An 18,699-nucleotide genomic window follows, 5' to 3' on the forward strand; every position below is an offset into this window, starting at 1 on the left:
CTGTTTCAAATTCACTCCCAATTTGATGGTCTCACAGCAATCTAGTGCTACATTTTAACGGTTACAAAGAGCCTGTGGAAGGCCAAAAGGGCCAAATGTATTTGTTTTCAATTGGGTGAATATTATGCAGTGTTTGTTAGGGATGTCATTCAATCACGGTAGATGGTTTAAGGTTGTGTCCAGTAACAAATAACATAATGTATATTGTATAGCCAACAGGATGTCATAATTACTATTATGTAATTGTAGAATTTAAATATTCTTTTGAAATAATGTTTAATTATCTTATCATGCCTCACAGTAAATGTTTTTTTTTTTTTAGCAATGATGCTAATGGCCAGACCTCCACAACTAGCTACCATCCACTGTTAAAGGTACAGAATTTTTTTTTTGCTACTTGGAGGATGTATCCACCATGGTCTTCAGTCATCTTTCTTTTTGCGATTGGAACAACATTACATTACATTTATTCATTTTTATCTCATTATATATCTGAGCAGTTGAGAGTTAAGGGCCTTGTTTAAGGGCCCAACAGGGACAACTTGGTGGTTGTGAGATTTGAACTGGGACCTTTTGAACCATAGTCCAATGCCTTGAGCTACCCCAGACCCATGAATAGCCATTAACATCCATGAACAGCTCTAGCAAGTGGATTAAAGAAAAAAATTATAATATCCAGACTTCAAATCTTGCCTCTGGTCTGTGGGTATGGAATAAGCATGTGCTCACAGTGCTACATGGGTTTCTTCTGAGGACTTCTGTTTTCTTTCCAAATTGACCTGGGTGTGTGATTGGATATGTGAGTCTGTACCCTGCAACGAGTTGGTACCTCATCCAAAATGCCTGCTGCCTTTTGTCCTGAGTTCTTTGTAATAGGGTTCAGACCCCCCTCTTCACTCTACACTGGATAAGTTGGATGGTAAATGAGTAAATGGATGAATGTTTATTTGTACACAGTTATCATGTTACAGTTCTTTTAACTATTTGATTTGGTGGCTTTATCAGTTGGTTTAAATGCCGTTGTTAGTCAGACTGTGTTAGTTCAATTAAAAAACAGACTAAAAAATATATAAACATGTTAGTCTGAGAGAAAGTGTACTTACCTTACTGTAATTCATACTAAATTTCTCAAAATTAAACTAGCATACCTAGATAATATGGGTGGGAGTTGAGTTTTTCTTGGACATATAATTCAGTTGGAAATTGGCCTAGGTGCTCCGCTCATGCATTACAATCCCTGCCCTGGGCTTTCACCTAGAAATCTACCATAATTAGCAACAGTGGAAGGAGCCGCAAACTGCATAGCGATGTCTGTCTTTAGATACCACCAGTAACACAAGGTGTAGTGTAGATCTAATTTGTAAAAAAGTAACAAAACGTACAGCATTTACATGTGTGAAATTTACAGTGCTGTAAAGTTGTCCATGTTTTTGTCATTTAAAATGCTACCATTTGCCGCTTGCTTAACTTGTTTGTCCTTTTTTTTAATCTGTAATCTAATAGGTGTATCTAATATTGTGATCTACAATATTAACAAGCTGAAAGGCGACATATCACCACCTATCGTAGCAGAGTCAGACATTCTTGGGACAATAAATCAATGTCATGCTTGTATAATGGGACAGGGACAGTCATCCAATTAAATGACCTAACTCCTAACCATAGCTCCATTTAACTGTGCACGTAAACATTTTGACTGAATAAATAATGATATCCATTTCAGTAATTGGAGTAGAATAGGCTTGGTAACACTAACCCAAAACAAAAAAAAAAAATCTGTTGCCTTGCGTATCCAGTGTCCGGGTTCGATTCCCGGCCAGGCTTGATTTCCGCCTCTGTGTGCATGGAGTTTGCATGTTCTCCCCATGCTTGGTGGGTTTCCTTCCACAGTCCAAAGACCTGCAGATTAGGCTAATTGGCATTTCCAAATTGCCTGTAGTGTGTGAGTGAGTGTATGTGTGTCTCCTGGCATAGACTCCAGGCCTCCCGCGACCCTGAATACAGGTTAAGGTGGTATAGACGATGGGTGAGTTAGTGACAATAACAAGGGTTGCTCTGGCACACAGTACTTGCTGAGTGAACTAGCAGCATGTTTAGCAGCCTGCACTGCAGCTCGCCCTTTTTCCATGTAAATCAAACAATGTCATATAATATTAAAAATAAAATAGGGAAAATTTAGAGAACATACAATCTCCACGCACACTGATCCAAGGTGGGAATCAAACCCTGACCCTGGTGGTGGTGCAAGACCACAGTGCTATCTACTACATGTATATTTTATATAAAAGATTTATGACAACTTTGTTGCTGGACTGAAGACGTTACTTACAATTTTTTTTTTTTTTGCAAGAAATTTGCCCTTGCGTTTGTGTATACTTCCGGTAGTCGATCAAAACTTGTTTGCATCAGTGGAAAGCCAAGCAACCAAGGTTACACTTATTTTTTTGTCTGCATTTTGTGCAAAAATTTGTAAATACTAGCACCATGAGTCCCAAGAATATTAGCAAGAAGTGCAGCAAGAAGAAAAGGGAGCCACTTTCAGTTTAGCTTTTAAAGCAGCCGGTACCAAAAGGAATCATAAGTTAAGGTTAAATGAGGTTTAATGTATATTTATTTTATATTTTACTTTATTTACATGTCTTTTCTAAATGTTTTAATTATTTTTATATGCAGAAATATAATTATATGTTGGAAGTTGGCAATATTGGTAATATTTTTTGGGTGGCTGTATCTGCATTATTTCCAATGGGAAAATGCATTTCGCAAGATCACAAATTTTCACCTTAAGAAATCGCTGCTGGAATGTATAAAATTCATATGCTGAGGTACCACTGTAGTTGGCATTACTAAGTGAGAGTGCAAATGTGTGTGTGAGAGAGAGAGTGCAAATGTGTGTGTGAGAGAGAGAGAGTGCAAATGTGTGTGTGTGTGTGTGTGTGTGTGTTTGTTGGAGCATGAAGCCTTGTGATACACTGGCATCCCGTATACGCCCAATGTTGCCAGAACAGGCTTCCCAGCCTCAATCAACATTATAGTTAGCGAAGGTGAAGATGCAGAGGAGTGGCGCGCTTAAGTGTTGATGTTTTGACCCCGGTGGCCTTCCATAGGATCTCGGAGGCTTTTAAATCCTCCGCTTGGTTCAGTGAGGACTCGGATGCCGCGCGTTTGTTTTTCATACAAGTGTGCAGGGCTTGGAGTAGACTGGAGGTTCATCTAAAACACTTGACCTTGGATGTTTTATTTCTGTCATGAACAACATGTAGAGCTTTACAAGCAGATCGACTGCAAAAGAGTGTGTGACAGAGAGAGAGAACGCATTTCTTTTTCTTCCTTGATTTTTGGAGTTGACAAGACTGACAAGCTGATCTGCTTTCCTGATCATCACTGATCACATTATTGATCTGCTCGTGTTTGTGTGTTTAAAAAGAAAAATCTATCGATTAAAGAGTGCTGCTTAGATCAGTCTTATTGTAAGTGGAGATTATCCGCAGGGAAGATGGGAAGCTCTGCGATGGATCCAAAGAAGACAGATAGCAGGAAGAAATGGACAAGAAGAAGGACAACGCTTCGCTTGAACATGCCGGTAAGTTGTCCTGTTACATGTCCTGTTATTTCCTCACTGCTGCATGGGGCGTTGGATGTGGAGATGTGAACCATGGGCATGGCATGATGCATGAACTTCATCACAACACTATGAGAAACACGAGCTGCGTTAGAAACAGCAGGATGTTGCGGTTTTATACTCAGTCAGACTCTCATCTCTGTTCCGTTTATGAACAAATTCACAACTAATCAGCTTTCTTGTCACTCTCACAACCTGCTGCTGCAGATGGCCATTTGTTCAAGTCTAACTCAATCACACTGTAGCCGCTCCACTCTGGTTACTATTGCCAGGATCGGACCACGCCCATTACCGGCGTCATGTAGCCACGCCCATTATCAGCGTCATGTAGCCACGCCCATTGCTTCCCTCCATATCAGTGCTTGTGTTTTATTTAATACAAATTGTAGTGTTTACTCTTCTCGGTCACGCCCGCTTTGTTGGAAATTTGCGGATTAGTTAAATAAAAACTTAACACTTAAATGTACAGGACAGGGCATGGTCCTTGGTTTACCACACAAAACTTATATTTTGTTTTTCCATAAACTGTTTAAACCTATATTCCCCTGAGTTTCATAATCATCTAGGCCTATAATTACTAAATAAATATCCATCCATCTTCGAACCTCTGTATTTAAACTAGGCGTAGTGGTTCACACTGTCGCCTTACACCTCCGGTGTCCGTGTTCGATTCCTGGCCAGGCTTGATTCCCATCTGTTTATGCATGGAGTTTGCATGTTCTCCCCGTGCTTGGTGGGTTTCCTCTGGGTACTCTGGTTTCCTCCCACAGTCCAAAGATATGCAGGTTAGGCTAATTGGCGTTCCCAAATTGTCCGTAGTGTGTGAATGAGTGTGTGTGGTGTGTTTTTGTGTGTGCCCTGCGATGGATTGGCACCCTGTCCAGGGTGTATCCTGCCTCATGCCCTAAGCCTCCTGGGATAGACTCCAGGTCCCCACGACCCTGAATACAGGATATAGCGGTATAGAAGATAAGTGAGTGAGAAAGTGTGTTTAAACTAGCAATTATTATCCTTTCATTCTGCATCTACGGTGGCTCAGTAGTAGGTTTCATGCCTGCCATGCATGGACAGGAGTGGCAGAGAAGTATGTTAGAGTGGTGCAGGACATGTATGAAAGCTGTAAGACAGTGGTAAGATGTGCTGTAGGTGTGACAGAAGAGTTCAAGGTGGAGGTGGGTCTGCATCAAGGATCAGCTCTAAGCCCCTTTTTGTTTGCTCTGGTGATGGACAGGATGACAGATGAGGTTAGACAGGAGTCTCCATGGACTATGATGTTTGCAGATGACATTGTGCTTTGTAGCGAGAGCAGGGAACAGGTGGAAGAAAATTCTGGAAAGCAGAGGAATGTTAGCCGCAGTAAGACGAAATACATGTGCGTGAATGAGAGGGACCCAAGAGGAACGGTGAGGATAGAGGGAGCAGAGGTAAAGAAGGTGCAGGACTTTAAGTACTTAGGGTCAACAGTCCAGAGCAATGGAAAGTGTGGAAACGAGGTGAAGAGGCGGGTACAGGAAGGTTGGAATGGGTGGAGAAAAGTTTTAGGTGTGTTGTACGATAAAAGAGTATCAGCGAGAATGAAAAGAAAAGGTGTACAGGACAGTGGTGAGACCAGCGGTGCTCTACGGCTTAGAGACAGTGGCACTGAAGAAAAGACAGTAGGCAGAGTTGGAGGTAGCAGAGCTGAAGATGTTGAGGATCTCCTTAGGAGTGACAAGGATGGATAGGATCAAGAATGAGTTCGTCAGAGGGACAACCCATGTTAGATGTTTTGGAGATAAAGTCAGAGAGGCCAGATTGAGGTGGCTTTGACATGTTCAGAGGAGAGATGGTGAATATATCGGTAGAAGGATGCTGAGGTTTGAACTGCCAGGCAGGAGGTCTAGAGGAAGACCAAAGTGGAGATTTATGGATGCAGTGAGAGAGGACATGAAGTTAGTTGGTGTGGAGAAGAGGATGCAGAGGATAGAGTTAGATGGAGGCAGATGATTCACTGTGGCGACCCCTGAAAGGGAACAGCCAAAAGACAAAGAAGAATGCATAAGGCCCAAGTGTGATTCTCAGCCAATGCCCAAACCTCAGCCACTGGATGCAGTGTTGGCCCCAAGCTTGGATGAAATGAGAGGGTTGCATCAGGAAGGGTATTTGATATAAAAACTCTGCCAAACTGTTGTGCGGATCAGCTGGTTTGCTGTGGCAACCTTTTGACAGGAGCAGAGGAGAACAAAATTTGGGAATGATCTAATAGATCTAATGATGTAATGTGCATGTTTTTGGGCAGTGGGAGGAAACCCACCAAGCACAGGGAGATCATGCAAATTCCACACAGACCTAGGACAAACCCTCAACCCTGCAGGTCTATACAGTACATATCTTGGTCCTTTAGCTGCTCCCATCTGATCCGCACACAACTTGTTGCTTTCTGACGCAATCTAGGCATTAGCCCATGGTAATTAGTAAGTAACCCAGTGTAAGGATCTATCCAATGACAGAAACTGGGGTTGGGATTTGGGCATTGGGCGGGAATTAAACCTACTGTAGGCATTTCGCATGGCAGGCAAGAAACCTTCCACAGGTGTATCTTACTATCTTTAAAATTCAGTAGACGGTGCCATCGTCACCTTTTATGTCATTTTGTATAGTAAGTAATAGTATAATTGCTAAAACACTGGAAAAGCTAGTTGATGGCACAATTCGTTTGCAGGTAATGGTTACGTGCAGGGGTCAGGCACTGCATTTAAAAATAGAATTCAGATTTGTTTAATTCATAGTAGACCAAATCTAAATAGTTTACAATAGGAAATAATTTATTATTTTGATTATAAGAACATTCATCTTTATCACTCATTAGGTTCTAAGGTAAAAGTTGGGGTTCTTCTACACCACAGAATTGGCCACATATCCAAGTAGACTTGGCCCCAAAATCTGGTATGTTTGCGGAGTGAGAACACACTGTGCTGTGCCTGGGCAGAGATAAATGTAATCTTTGGGTCCAAGTGGTTTTACCCAAATTTAAATAAAATGAAAAGCCAACATATAAGTGGGCAACGTCATGAATCTCACATTTGTCACGTCACTTGACTGATAGATAGATGGATAGATGGCATTTGAAGTGTCATGTTGTTTATAATAATTAAAATTATAATAATAATAATTATCATCATCATCATCAATATATTATAGGACTGGCCTCTGGCTGAACCAGTCCCATACCTAGCAAAAGAATTAATATGTAACTTGATTATAGAAAAAGGTTTAATAATGACTTTTAAAATACTGGTATAAAATTCTGGTAAATCAGTTAGTAGCAGTAATCTTTGCTATCGAGCTGTTATCATTTTCTTGGACAATGGAAATATAATTATCTGTGCTGTCATGTTTACAGAGAGAAAATGATGCAAAATCTAATAAGCTTGTTTAGTATAATTTAAAGTAGTTAACGGAGGAACAATAATCAAATCTGTATTCCATCAGCATAACGATGCCAGAAGCTCACTGATATTGTTTGAGATGCTGTATAAAGTAATGCTGTTTATGCCTTTTTCCCAAATCTAATGCCATTTCATCACAGTGTGTCACCACAAACATAGCTTCCCTCTATGCAGGGGAAATGTAAACTGAGATTCCATTATTACCATTATGAGCCCGAATTTAAAAACGGGTTGTTTCTAAATCAATGGGTGAATGAATTGATGATTAGGTACCAGATGGATGAATGAATAGATGACCGGCTAATTCGCTTGTGCATTGGTGGAATTAATGATTGTTTAAGTTATTATACTGTACTTGGGTGACTGGGTGGGTTGCTGGAATAAATGGATGGATGCACGGATAGATTGAATAGATGGATGGGTGGTTGATTGGTTGGTGGAATGAATGGATGGATGAATGTTTGTTTTTTTGGTTGAATTGAGGAAGAACAGATTAGATTGGTAGGTGGCTGGTAAAATGGTTGGTTGGATGGAGAAATGGCTGGAAATCTGGTTGGTGTAATGTATGGATGAAGGGTGAATGGGTGGTAGGTAGGATGGATGGATAAATGGATGGGTAAGTGGTTGGGTCTTTGGTTGTTGGAATGTATGGTGGCTGAATGGGTGGGTTGGAGGAATGCATGGTTGAAAAATAAATGGATAGTTAGGTAGGTGGATGGATCGAAAATAGAATGGATAGATGGATAAATAGATGAAGGGATAGATGGGTTTGGTGGAATGGATGGAGAAAAGACAGATGGATGGATGGTAAATAGAATGGAAGGAGCATAAATAGATGGAAAGATGGATGGATGGGTAGGTAGATGTGACTTTGGTTTGTTGGTTGGGTTGCTGAGGAAGTATTATAGATGGTTTAGAATGGGTAAAGGAATGTATAGCTGGATGGACATTTATTGTACCTAAATTAGCTTTTTTTTTTTTTGCTTTGTACCAATTTTTGCTTGGATAATTTTAGTTGGCTTTTTTCTTTATCGCCTTGTAAATGTTTGTACATTATAGACTAAAGATCAGTCTTTTTCCTCCGCTCATGTACCTTATTGACTCGTGCTCATGGCTCAGTGTTCTGTTGTGGAAATAAACCTCATTGCATGCTTAATTATCTTTTAATGGCAAGAACATTTATACAAACTGAGAAAATAGTGGAAATGAAGGACACAAGCTTGCTTACGCTGTCTCATTGTGTATGTTTTATCAAATTGTGTTAAGATTGTCTCTGTTACTAGTGCTCAGATAATATCAGGTGGAGTAGATCAGCAAATCTATTTACAAACTATGTGCAAGGTCAGATTACAGAGCAGGACCTTTAACTTGTAGGTTAACAAGTCATTGTGGTGGTTCTACTAAATAAGTATTTGAATACAAAATGAATACTGTAAGTATAAACCTACTATTTCTTTTTTTAAGGTTACTTAGTTGTTTGTGCATGTAATTTCATGTGTATGTCATACATGTGCACATCTTTGCAGATATGTGTATGTGTGTATAAATGCAAGAACACTACAGGTTGCAAATATATGAAGTTGTCAAAAGAAGAATAGTAACTAGTGTGAAAAATGTTAAACTTTTACAAGTTCTACTTTCCTGTCCTTTCTTGTTATTGGAGGTTCAGTGATAGAAACACTTCTAAACAAATTACCCTCAGAGAACTATGAATCCCACACACTCCAGACATCCCGATTACTGATGAGCCTCACCTGAACATCACCACTTACTAATTTGCAAAGTAGCCTATAAACATTGTGTCTATCCTGTCAGTCATTGCCAAGCCTTATTTCCCTTGGGTGTTAACTTCAGTTTTGACCCAGTGAGTTAGTCTTCGTCCTGTTTTGCTGAAGCAGCATTTCATTCTTGCCCCATTGCAATAAAACAGATGCATACATAATTAATAATGAACAGTAGATGTGTTGAGATGTACCCTATTAATCTGTTAATAATCAGAATAATCAGTGGGGGGTTACATAGTGGATATAACTGTCGCCTTGCACGTTCAGGGTCTGGGTTCTATTCCCGCCTCGGGTCTGTGTGCATGGAGTTTGCATGGAGAATTGGCCATACAGTGTACTGTAAATGAGCATTAGTGTGTATGTGTGTGCCCTGCCTCGTACGTTAAGTCTTCCAGGATAGCCTCTAGGACCCCTGCAAACCTGTATACAGGATAAAAACATATAAACATCATGCAAACATTAAATCTGTGTAGCATGGAGGGCGAAAAGGTCAACGAGAACAGTCTGACCAGATCCGCTGACTGGCTTGAAAAATTGTTTCATACGTGTTTAACCATTCATAGATGAGACGGAATTCTTGTAACTAATTATACCGCAGAGTGTAGAATTTGTTAGTAAAGATTGGAAGCATAACCTACCTGTAAAGGTGCAGGTAAACAATTCTTCTGTTATATTTCTGACAGATTAAACTCGGTTTAGTGAGCAGATCCATTTTGCACATGCCAAAGGGTTATATTTCGATCAAATGTTTTGTGCATGTAAACAAAATCTCTTATCTTAACAGATTAGCATCCTTGTAGACAGGTATGGTGGAATCAGAATGAAGAAATATGAACATACTGTAGCTAAATAATACATATAAGAAAGCGAAAATCCTGATAAAAGAGTGTGAAAATTCTTTAAATATAAATGTTACATAGAGCAAATACATATGATCCATGAGTGTTAAAAATCTGAGAGTGAGAAGAGTTTTGTGAGATCTTTCTGAGTTGAGTCGGTCATGACTGTTCCAATCCGGGGATGGCACTGATGTCTCGGCGTCAGATCTTCTAGCGGGGAGGGCCTCGGCAGAGAGCACTAGTTAAAGCCTGAACACTCTTCCCTCTGTTTGATCACCCCAATCATTCCTCTTGACGTTCAGCCAACTATTTCCAGAGTATTTGGCTCCGAGCCAGGCAGCGGTTCAGCAGCTGGACCTGAGCGTCATTGTGTTATTTACACTTAATATTAAATGATATTGAATAAACAGCGTAAGCATCTGCTTTGTCATAATAACATAGGCTGCTTATTTCTTTGCCCCCCCCATGCTGTGTCTCGGTGATCACTGTGTGGTTTGGGGAAATGTTGATTCAGCAGCGGGAGGTCATGAGCTCCGTGTTGTTACATAATCTACTCCTGTTTTTTCGTAAACAAGCTGGATGTGTTTTATGAAGGTTTAACACCAACAGGATGGGCTTACAGTAGTGATGGGTTATTTTATTGCGAGCCATTATTTTTTTCCGGTAGTTATAACAACAAAAAAAAACAAAAAACCATCATGGTAATAATAACTGGATGACTTTACTATTATGGAATAATAATTTATTTGTCAACATGTCATATTATTGTCAATATCTTAACTAGTGGATAAAGCAGAGGTGAAGTTCATGGAGGAAAAGCGTATAAGTGGTCATTTTATGTCATAAATCGAACTCCACACCAAAGCAGAATTCATACGTTTATAGTGAAGTATTTGTAGAATTTGTTGTCTGGTGTTGTATATATTCGGTATTCCCATGAGAAGTCAGCGGCTGACATCATAGGGGACCTGGCTGGAGCAGTTACAAAAACAAAAACAGGATAATATTAATGAAGAACATGAACATAGTGGAAACAACAAAAGTTCCACAATACAATCCAAATACAGTACTGGGTAAAAGTCTTTCTTTATATTAAATGATGTAGAATAAATTTATTTGAATGAGAACAAATGTTTTACTGTGACAGGCCGAAAAGTGCCCAAAAATACAATTTAAAAATTGGTTGGTTATATATATATCAACCGCAGCAGCAACCTCGTTTCCCCTCTCGTCTGTCCCAACCACTCGGCATTTAGCATCACCAGTATAATAATCTCTGTCTGGCTTAACATGCATAAAAAATTCCTCTAAAAATGAGAGGCAAAAAAGTCATTGAGGAAGCCTGGAGAACTATTCCTCAAGACTACAGTACATAAAAAAAACAAGAAAGTCTGTCTCTTTGGCAGCAAAATATGAAGAAATAAAGCAGGCTCAATTATGAATCATGGTGATTGGGGAAGTGTGCCAAAGAACACTTAATCAGTTTGTTGGTAGTCACCCTCATAAATTTTCAAAAGTGCAAAGCCCTCCTCTTCAGCGGGAATGATGTGCTATTACTTTTCTAAATAATCCGACTGATTTTCCCCAAATTCCTGTTTTTACCATTTAGGATGAGACAGCCATGAAGCCCTCAATGTAAAACAGCCTCAAAGAAACTTGTATCAAAGTCTTTCGCCGTGTTTCTTAAACGCAATGGAATCACATCAACCCTGGCATAAAATGCCATGTCACATCAAAGTGCTAGAAAAAGTCTACTATTTTGTTAAATATCATGTTGATATTTGAAAAAATAAAATAAAATAAAGTAAATCACCCATGCAAAAGCCATATTCATATAAGACTAATATTATCTGGGGGCCGCATGTGATTTCAAAATGATTGCCCTTCCCCATCCCCCTAACGTCTGAATTTCATGTGGCAAATTCGCACTGGATAAGCGATCCCAACAATTTTTCTCTAATTTACGGATAATATTACGGTTATCTCCCGGATATGATGTCAAGGCCTTGCGTAACATCCTCTCTCGATCTTCTGATGGTTTTCAGCGTTCTTTTTATGTACACTCTATTGTTGTATGGTATATAGTGATATTACACAGCACCCAAAATATACTTTCAAAGCACTCCAACACAGCCTCCATTCTTCGTGGATGATGGATAAAAAGGCACATAGGACATAAAAACTTTGAAAAAATTATATATGACTTAGATAAATCCTGGTCAAACCACAAACATGCTGATTCACATGGGACTTATATCATCACAGGATCTCGGTGTTCGGCAAAATATATTAGGTCATACTTTACAAATTACAAATAAATGGCCGATTCTCATGGGATTAGGATCACAGACAAACCTGTGCAATTATTACTAATCACACGAGGTCTCCAGGTAATTCTAATCCCATGTGAATAGGGCTAAAGAATGAAATTTTTAAAGATTGTTGCACTGATTAACTGCCTCTGTTTCTCTATCCTCAGTTTTGCTCTCTTCAGAACTTGATCTAATTCCTCCCCGTCACTAGGGGGCTCTAACATGAAGGTACTACCAGCAGTCAGTCGGCAGGGCCGAAGACTATCACGTGTTTAATTTTAACCAGCTATACAAACATGACTTAGCAAATAATATAAAATGGATTGCATAGGCAAATAAACGGCACAGTTTCCTAAGATCGCTGGTTTTTATGGTAGTTTTAGTTGTTTGTGACCAAAAAATAATACTAATATTCGCACTGTGATAAAAAAAAAAGAAAAAAAATTTTTGGCAACATTTTTCGATATCATTCCCATATTCCGGTAGCAGTAAAATTTGCACATTTTAGTAATAGTAATAAAACTTTGGTTCTACATGACATATCAGAAAATCCAAATACGCAGTTAGATGCTGTGTTCTGGCATCTACTGCATTACACCGCTCTCGCAGTAGCAGAATAAACAGTAGCGTGAGTTGGCCCGCCCAAGTATAATCTACTTAAACCAGCCCATATGTGGCTCCACCGACAGTCAAAGTAATCAATCGTCTTTTTTACATTCTAATATTTGACATGAACATGAACTGACACTTTAGACCTGCGTCTATACGAATTTGTAATCTGTCCTGCTGTCATATGACCGGCTAATTAGATTATTTCATAAACCTTATAGATGCATTGGTCTACCTAATAAAATGTGTTGCATATTAAGAAAAAGTATGTATATTTTTTGCCATGTCACACATCCATATCTCTGATGTTGCAATGGTTCTTAATGTTTTCATGAATTGAATAGGCAGAGAAATTTAATTAAATCATTCATTTCAGTAGTATAAAGACGACCAGTGTTGTCACACATCATTTCCTTAAATTTAATATGAAGAAATGAGGGGTGGCTCAAGACTTTTGCACATTAGTGTATATGCGATATGAAAAGCAAATTCTGTATCCTTAGTGTATGTGTGTATTAGTGTATTGCACACTGCAATGTGCTAGATTTCCCACAGTATAGATAATGTTCATCTCGGCAAAATCTTACACAGTTTTTGTGCACCTTTTAACCGCTCCTTTACTCTCGGCTGTGACCTGGTTTTTAAATGAACAGGTTTAGAGCACTTTAATAGGGTGAATACAGTAAATAAATACATTGTTGTACTATACTTGGTTCTCTGTCTGTTTCAAAGTAAGGAATTTTTGCTTCTTTGTTGTTCATTTCATAAGAACTAAAAAAAAAGAAAGAGGGAAGGAGTTTTTTGCCCAATATGTCACAATACATGGCCTTGTTCATCTTCTCCTTAATGTAATGTGCAGAAAAACACCCTCAGAGCATGATGCTTCCAACCCCATGCTTCACTGTAGGTATGGTATTATTGGGATGATACTCATCATTCTTCATCCTCCAAACATGGCAAATGAAGTTAAGACTGAAAAGTTCTACTTTGGTTACATTTGACCACAGGACTTTCTCCCATGACTCTGCTGGATCATCCAAATGGTCCCTGGCAAACTTCAGACGGGCCTGGACATGGGCTGACTTAGGCAGGGGAACCATCCGTGCGATGCAAGATTTTAAACCATGACCTTTTAGTGTATTACAGTATGTACAGTATGATAGCCTTGGAAACGATGGGCCTAGCTCTCTTCACGGCATTGACCAGCTCCTCCCGTGTAGTTCTGGGCTGATTCTTCACCATTCTTAGCATCATTAATACCCCATGTATCTACTTAGACTGTGGCTGATTGTGGGGTGCACAGGTGTCTTTATGACAGCTAACGACTTCAAACAGGTGCTAGTAATTTAGAATCATGAGCAGAGAGTAGCTGGACTATTTAAAAGCAAAATAACAGGTCTTTCAGGGTCATAAATATGGGTGGTAAGCAAGTGACCAAATACTTATTTGACACAGTAATTTACAGACAAATTCATACAAATAAAAAATCATACAATGTAATTTCCAGATTTTTCTCTCACAGTGGAAATGCACCGCTGAAAATTGTAGACCCCTCTATGATTTCTAAGTAAGAGAACTTGTCACTGTATATATATATATATATATATATATATATATATATATATATATATATATATTTTTTTTTTTTTTTTTAAATAGATTTTGTACTGAGTGTGAAGAAAAGAATCAACAAAATATCTCCATATTTTACTGCAGGTCACGTTTTGAGATGACCATCTCTTCAGGTCTAGTCTCTGTAGAGAACAAATAAGCCCTCTGCTTTCACTCTTCCACTTGGTATACCTATGCTGGTATAGTACCCTTTTCTAAATTGTAGTACCATGGTATATTTTTAGTACCGGTATACAGTGCGACATTAATGTCTTCTTATGAAGCTGTAGCTTTTAGAAACCTTTTTACAGTTTAATTAAATAAATAAATACTGTATTTCAGTGATTTGTCCATTTCCTGATATTGAGCTGGGTAGTCAAGTGGATAGTGGTCCATCCTGTTTATTTCTGGATCAGCGGTCTGGCAATTTTACAGATATTCTGTTCCCACTGGGTCCTCCATCTGTATGACCAGAAATGTCCTGCTGCATTGCATATTTGTGATTATATTTCAGTCCTCTTGTATCAAGCCCCACTGTGCATTTAATATTCTATTTTGTTTTGCTGTTGTGCATAAGTTTCCAAATATTATTTGAAATATTATTTAAACAGCAGTGTCAATGTCTTAGTCTTTGTATGCAAATATATGGGAAGCTTCTGCAGACAATTATTTTGGAAATGGCTTTACATGCTGTAAAATAAATTTGCTAAACTGGAAATGCTCCTTTAGCACTGTTTTTTTGCACCTCCAGGGTCCGGGTTTGATTTCCGGCCAGGCTCGATTCCCGTCTCTGTATGGAGTTTACATGTTCTCCCCGTGCTTGGTGGGTTTCCTACGGGTACTCCGGTTTCCTCCCACAGTCCAAAGATATGCATGATTAGGCTTATTGGTGTTCCCAAATTGCCCGTAGTGTGTATATGTGTGTATGTGTGTGTGCCCTGCGATGGATTGGCACCCAGTGTACCATGCCTTGTGCCCTAAGTCTCCTGGGATTGGCTCCAGGTCCCCGCGACCCTGAATACAGGATAAAGCAGTATAAAAGATGAGTGAGTGAGTGAGTGGAAATGCTCCAGGATGGCATGGGGGAGTGATGAGCTCTATTTGATCTAATGGTTACACAGACCAGGAGGTACCAATCAATGAGACATCAATTCGTGTTTTCAAGAGATAAATGAACAAAATGAACTGTTTGTTTTGAAGTCATTATAATGTCTTTTTTGTCTTTCGGCTGTTCCGTTCCATGGGTCGCCACAGCGAATCATTTGCCTCCATCTAACCCTATCATCTGCCTCCTCTTCTCTCACACCAACTAACTTCATGTCCTCTCTCACTGCATCCATTAATCTCCTCTTTGGTCTTCCTCTAGACCTCCTGCCTGGCAGTTCCAACCTTAGCATCCTTCTACCGATATATTCACCCTCTCTCCTCTAAACATGTCCAAACCACCTCAATCTGGCCTCTCTGACTTTATCTCCAAAACATCTAACATGGGTTGTCCCTCTGATGAACTCATTCTTGATCCTATCCATCCTTGTCACTCCCAAAGAGAACCACAACATCTTCAGCTCTGCTACCTCCAACTCTGCCTTCTGTCTTTTCTTCAGCGGCACTGTCTCTAAGCCGTAGAGCATCGCCTGTACACCTTTTCTTTTTATTCTCGCTGATACTCTTTTATCGCACAACACACCTGACACTTTTCTCCACCCATTCCAACCTGCCTGTACCCGCCTCTTCACCTCCTTTGAACACTCTCCGTTGCTCTGGACCGTTGACCCTAAGTACTTAAAGTCCTGCACCTTCTATACCTCTGCTCCCTGTAGCCTCACCAATCCTCTTGGGTCCCTCTCATTTACACACATGTATTCTGTCTTGCTGCGGCTAACCTTCATTCCTCTGCTTTCCAGAGCATACCTCCACCTCTCCAAATTTTCCTCCACCTGTTCCCTGCTCTCGCTACAGAGCACAATGTCATCTGCAAACATCATAGTCCATGGAGACTCCTGTCTTACCTCATCTGTCATCCTGTCCATCACCAGAGCAAACAAAAAGGGGGTTAGAGCCGATCCTTGATGCAGACCCACCTCCACCTTAAACTCTTCTGTCCACCTACAGCACATCTCACCATGGTCTTACAGCTCTCATACATGTCCTGCACCACTCTAACATACTTCTCTGCCACTCCAGACCTTCTCATACAATACCACAGCTCCTCTCTTGGCACCCTGTCATACGCTTTCTCTAAATCTACAAAGACCCATTGCAACTCCCTGTTACCTTCTATGTACTTCTCCGCCAGCATCCTTAAAGCAAATACTGCAACTGATATATTTTTTCTAGGCATAAAACCATATTGCTGCTCACAAATGCTCACCTCTGCCCTTAACCTAGCTTCCACTACTCTTTCCTGCAGCTTCATTGTCTGGCTCATTAGCTTTATACCTCTGTAATTGCCACAGCTTTGCACATCTCCCTTGTTCTTAAAAATCGGCACCAATACACTTCTCCTTCATTCCTCTGGAATCCTCTCACTCTCCAAGATCTGGTTAAACAAATTTGTCAGAAACTCTACTGCCACCTCTCCTAAGCATTTCCATACCTCCACAGGTATGTCATCAGGACCAACAGCCTTTCCACTCTTCATCCTCTTCAACGCCCTTCTCACCTCACTTCTACCAATATTTGCTACTTCCTGTTCCACAACAGTCACCTCTTCTACTCTTTGTTGTCTTTCGTTTTCCTCATTCATCAACTCCTTAAAGTACTCCTTCCATCTTCCCATCACCCTCCTGGCATCTGTCAGTACATTTCCATCTCTATCTTTAATCACTCTAACCTGCTGCACATCCTTCCCATCTCTATCTCTCTGCCTTGCCAACCTGTACAGATCCCCCTCTCCCTCCTTACTGTCTAGCCTAGCATACAAGTCCTCATATGCTCTTTGTTTGGCCTTTGCCACCTGTACCTTCACCTTACTCTGCATCTCTGTGTACTCCTGTCCACTCTGTTCAGTCCTCTCAGTGTCCCACTTCTTCTTAGCTAGCCTCTTTCCCTGTATACACTCCTGGACTTCCTCATTCCAACACCAAGTCTCCTTGTCCACTTTCCCCTTACCTGATGATACACCAAGTACCCTCCTACCTGTCTCCCTGATCACATTGGCTGTAGTTGTCCAGTCAACTGAAAGCACCTCCTGACCACCCACAGCCTGTCTCAACTCCTCCCTAAAGACTTGACAACATTCTTCCTTTCTCAGCTTCCACCACTTTGTCCTCTGCTCTGCCTTTGTCCTCTTCGCCTTCCTCACCACCAGGGTTATTTTACACACCACCATTCTGTGTTTGTCTGGCTACACTCTCCCCTACCAACACTTTGCAGTCACTGATCTCTTTCAGATTACAACGTCGACACAAGATGTAGTCCACCTGAGTGCTTCTGCCTCCACTCTTATATGTCACCCTATGTTCCTGCCTCTTCTGGAAGAAAGTATTTACTACTGCCATTTCCATCCTCTTTGCAAAGTCCACCACCATCTGTCCTTCTACATTCCTGTCCTGAAGACCAAGTCATTAGAATGTATTGGTTGTTTATCACTGTGCTTTATTTCTTTAGTTTTCCTGCGTTTTTCTTTTTGCATGTGACTTTTGTATGTTTTTTTGGGGGGTTGCAGGGCATTTTTGTATTCTTTGTCCTTTAACTTTTGTACAGTACCAGTACATGTTTGGACGCCCCTCCCAATTCAATGTTTTTTGTTTGGTAATAAATTTTCTTTATTCTAGAACAATAATGGAGATTATGTAAATTAGACTATTCCAATACTAAAGCTATGAAATAACGCGCATGGAATTATGCATTTGAGCAGGTCAGCTGTTCTGGAATAGTTCTTGCAAGTACAGTATTTTCAAAACCCATCAAGCACCATGATGAAACTGGCTTTCCAAGAAAGCAAGACCCAAACATACTTCTGTCTCAAAAATCACAAATTAAGTTATGAAGGTTTTATAGGACATAGTGTAAGTAGCAGATACATCTCAATATCAACTGTTTAGAGGAAATTATTAAATAATAATTGAATTGTATTAGAAGCTGTGAACTTGTGACTGGATATGCTGTGGGTTTATTTTAATTTTTGCAGCATTTAAGTTTTTTTTTTTACATTTTCACTTTTTGGTGTTTTTCTTGCAGCCTGTTTCCATCAACGTTTGTGCTTTCACTTCTGCATGTGCTGTGTCCTTTTGGGTTTACTGTACCTTGTTGTTGGCTTTTCATCTGCTTTCGTCTGATCCACACACAACTTTAGCCCAGGTTTTATGCCGGATGCACTTCCTGACTCAACCCTCCCAATTTATCCAGGCTTGGGACCGCCGGGTTTGGGCAATGTGTGGGGAATTGAGCCTTCAGCCTGGCAGGGGAAAAACCCACCACTAAGCCACCAGTGCCCGTCCCTAGGGCTTACTGCTGTTCATCACAATCAATCCAGTGAGCCTTTAGTACTGA

The 18,699-nt window shown here is 40.1% G+C and overlaps 1 protein-coding gene across 1 annotated transcript in view; it reads left to right on the plus strand.

Moving 5' to 3' along the window:
- Positions 1-3,171: 3,171 nt before the first annotated feature.
- prkag2a (protein kinase, AMP-activated, gamma 2 non-catalytic subunit a) overlaps positions 3,172-18,699 on the plus strand; it is a 124,402-nt gene continuing 108,874 nt past the window's right edge. Inside the window, exon 1 of the mRNA XM_053487758.1 lies at positions 3,172-3,583. Within this exon, the coding sequence (XP_053343733.1) occupies positions 3,497-3,583 (87 nt within the window). The 5' untranslated portion in view covers positions 3,172-3,496. The remainder of the gene's footprint in view (positions 3,584-18,699) is intronic.

This window comes from Clarias gariepinus, chromosome 26 (genome assembly GCF_024256425.1).
Source record: "Clarias gariepinus isolate MV-2021 ecotype Netherlands chromosome 26, CGAR_prim_01v2, whole genome shotgun sequence".
NCBI lineage: Eukaryota > Metazoa > Chordata > Actinopteri > Siluriformes > Clariidae > Clarias > Clarias gariepinus.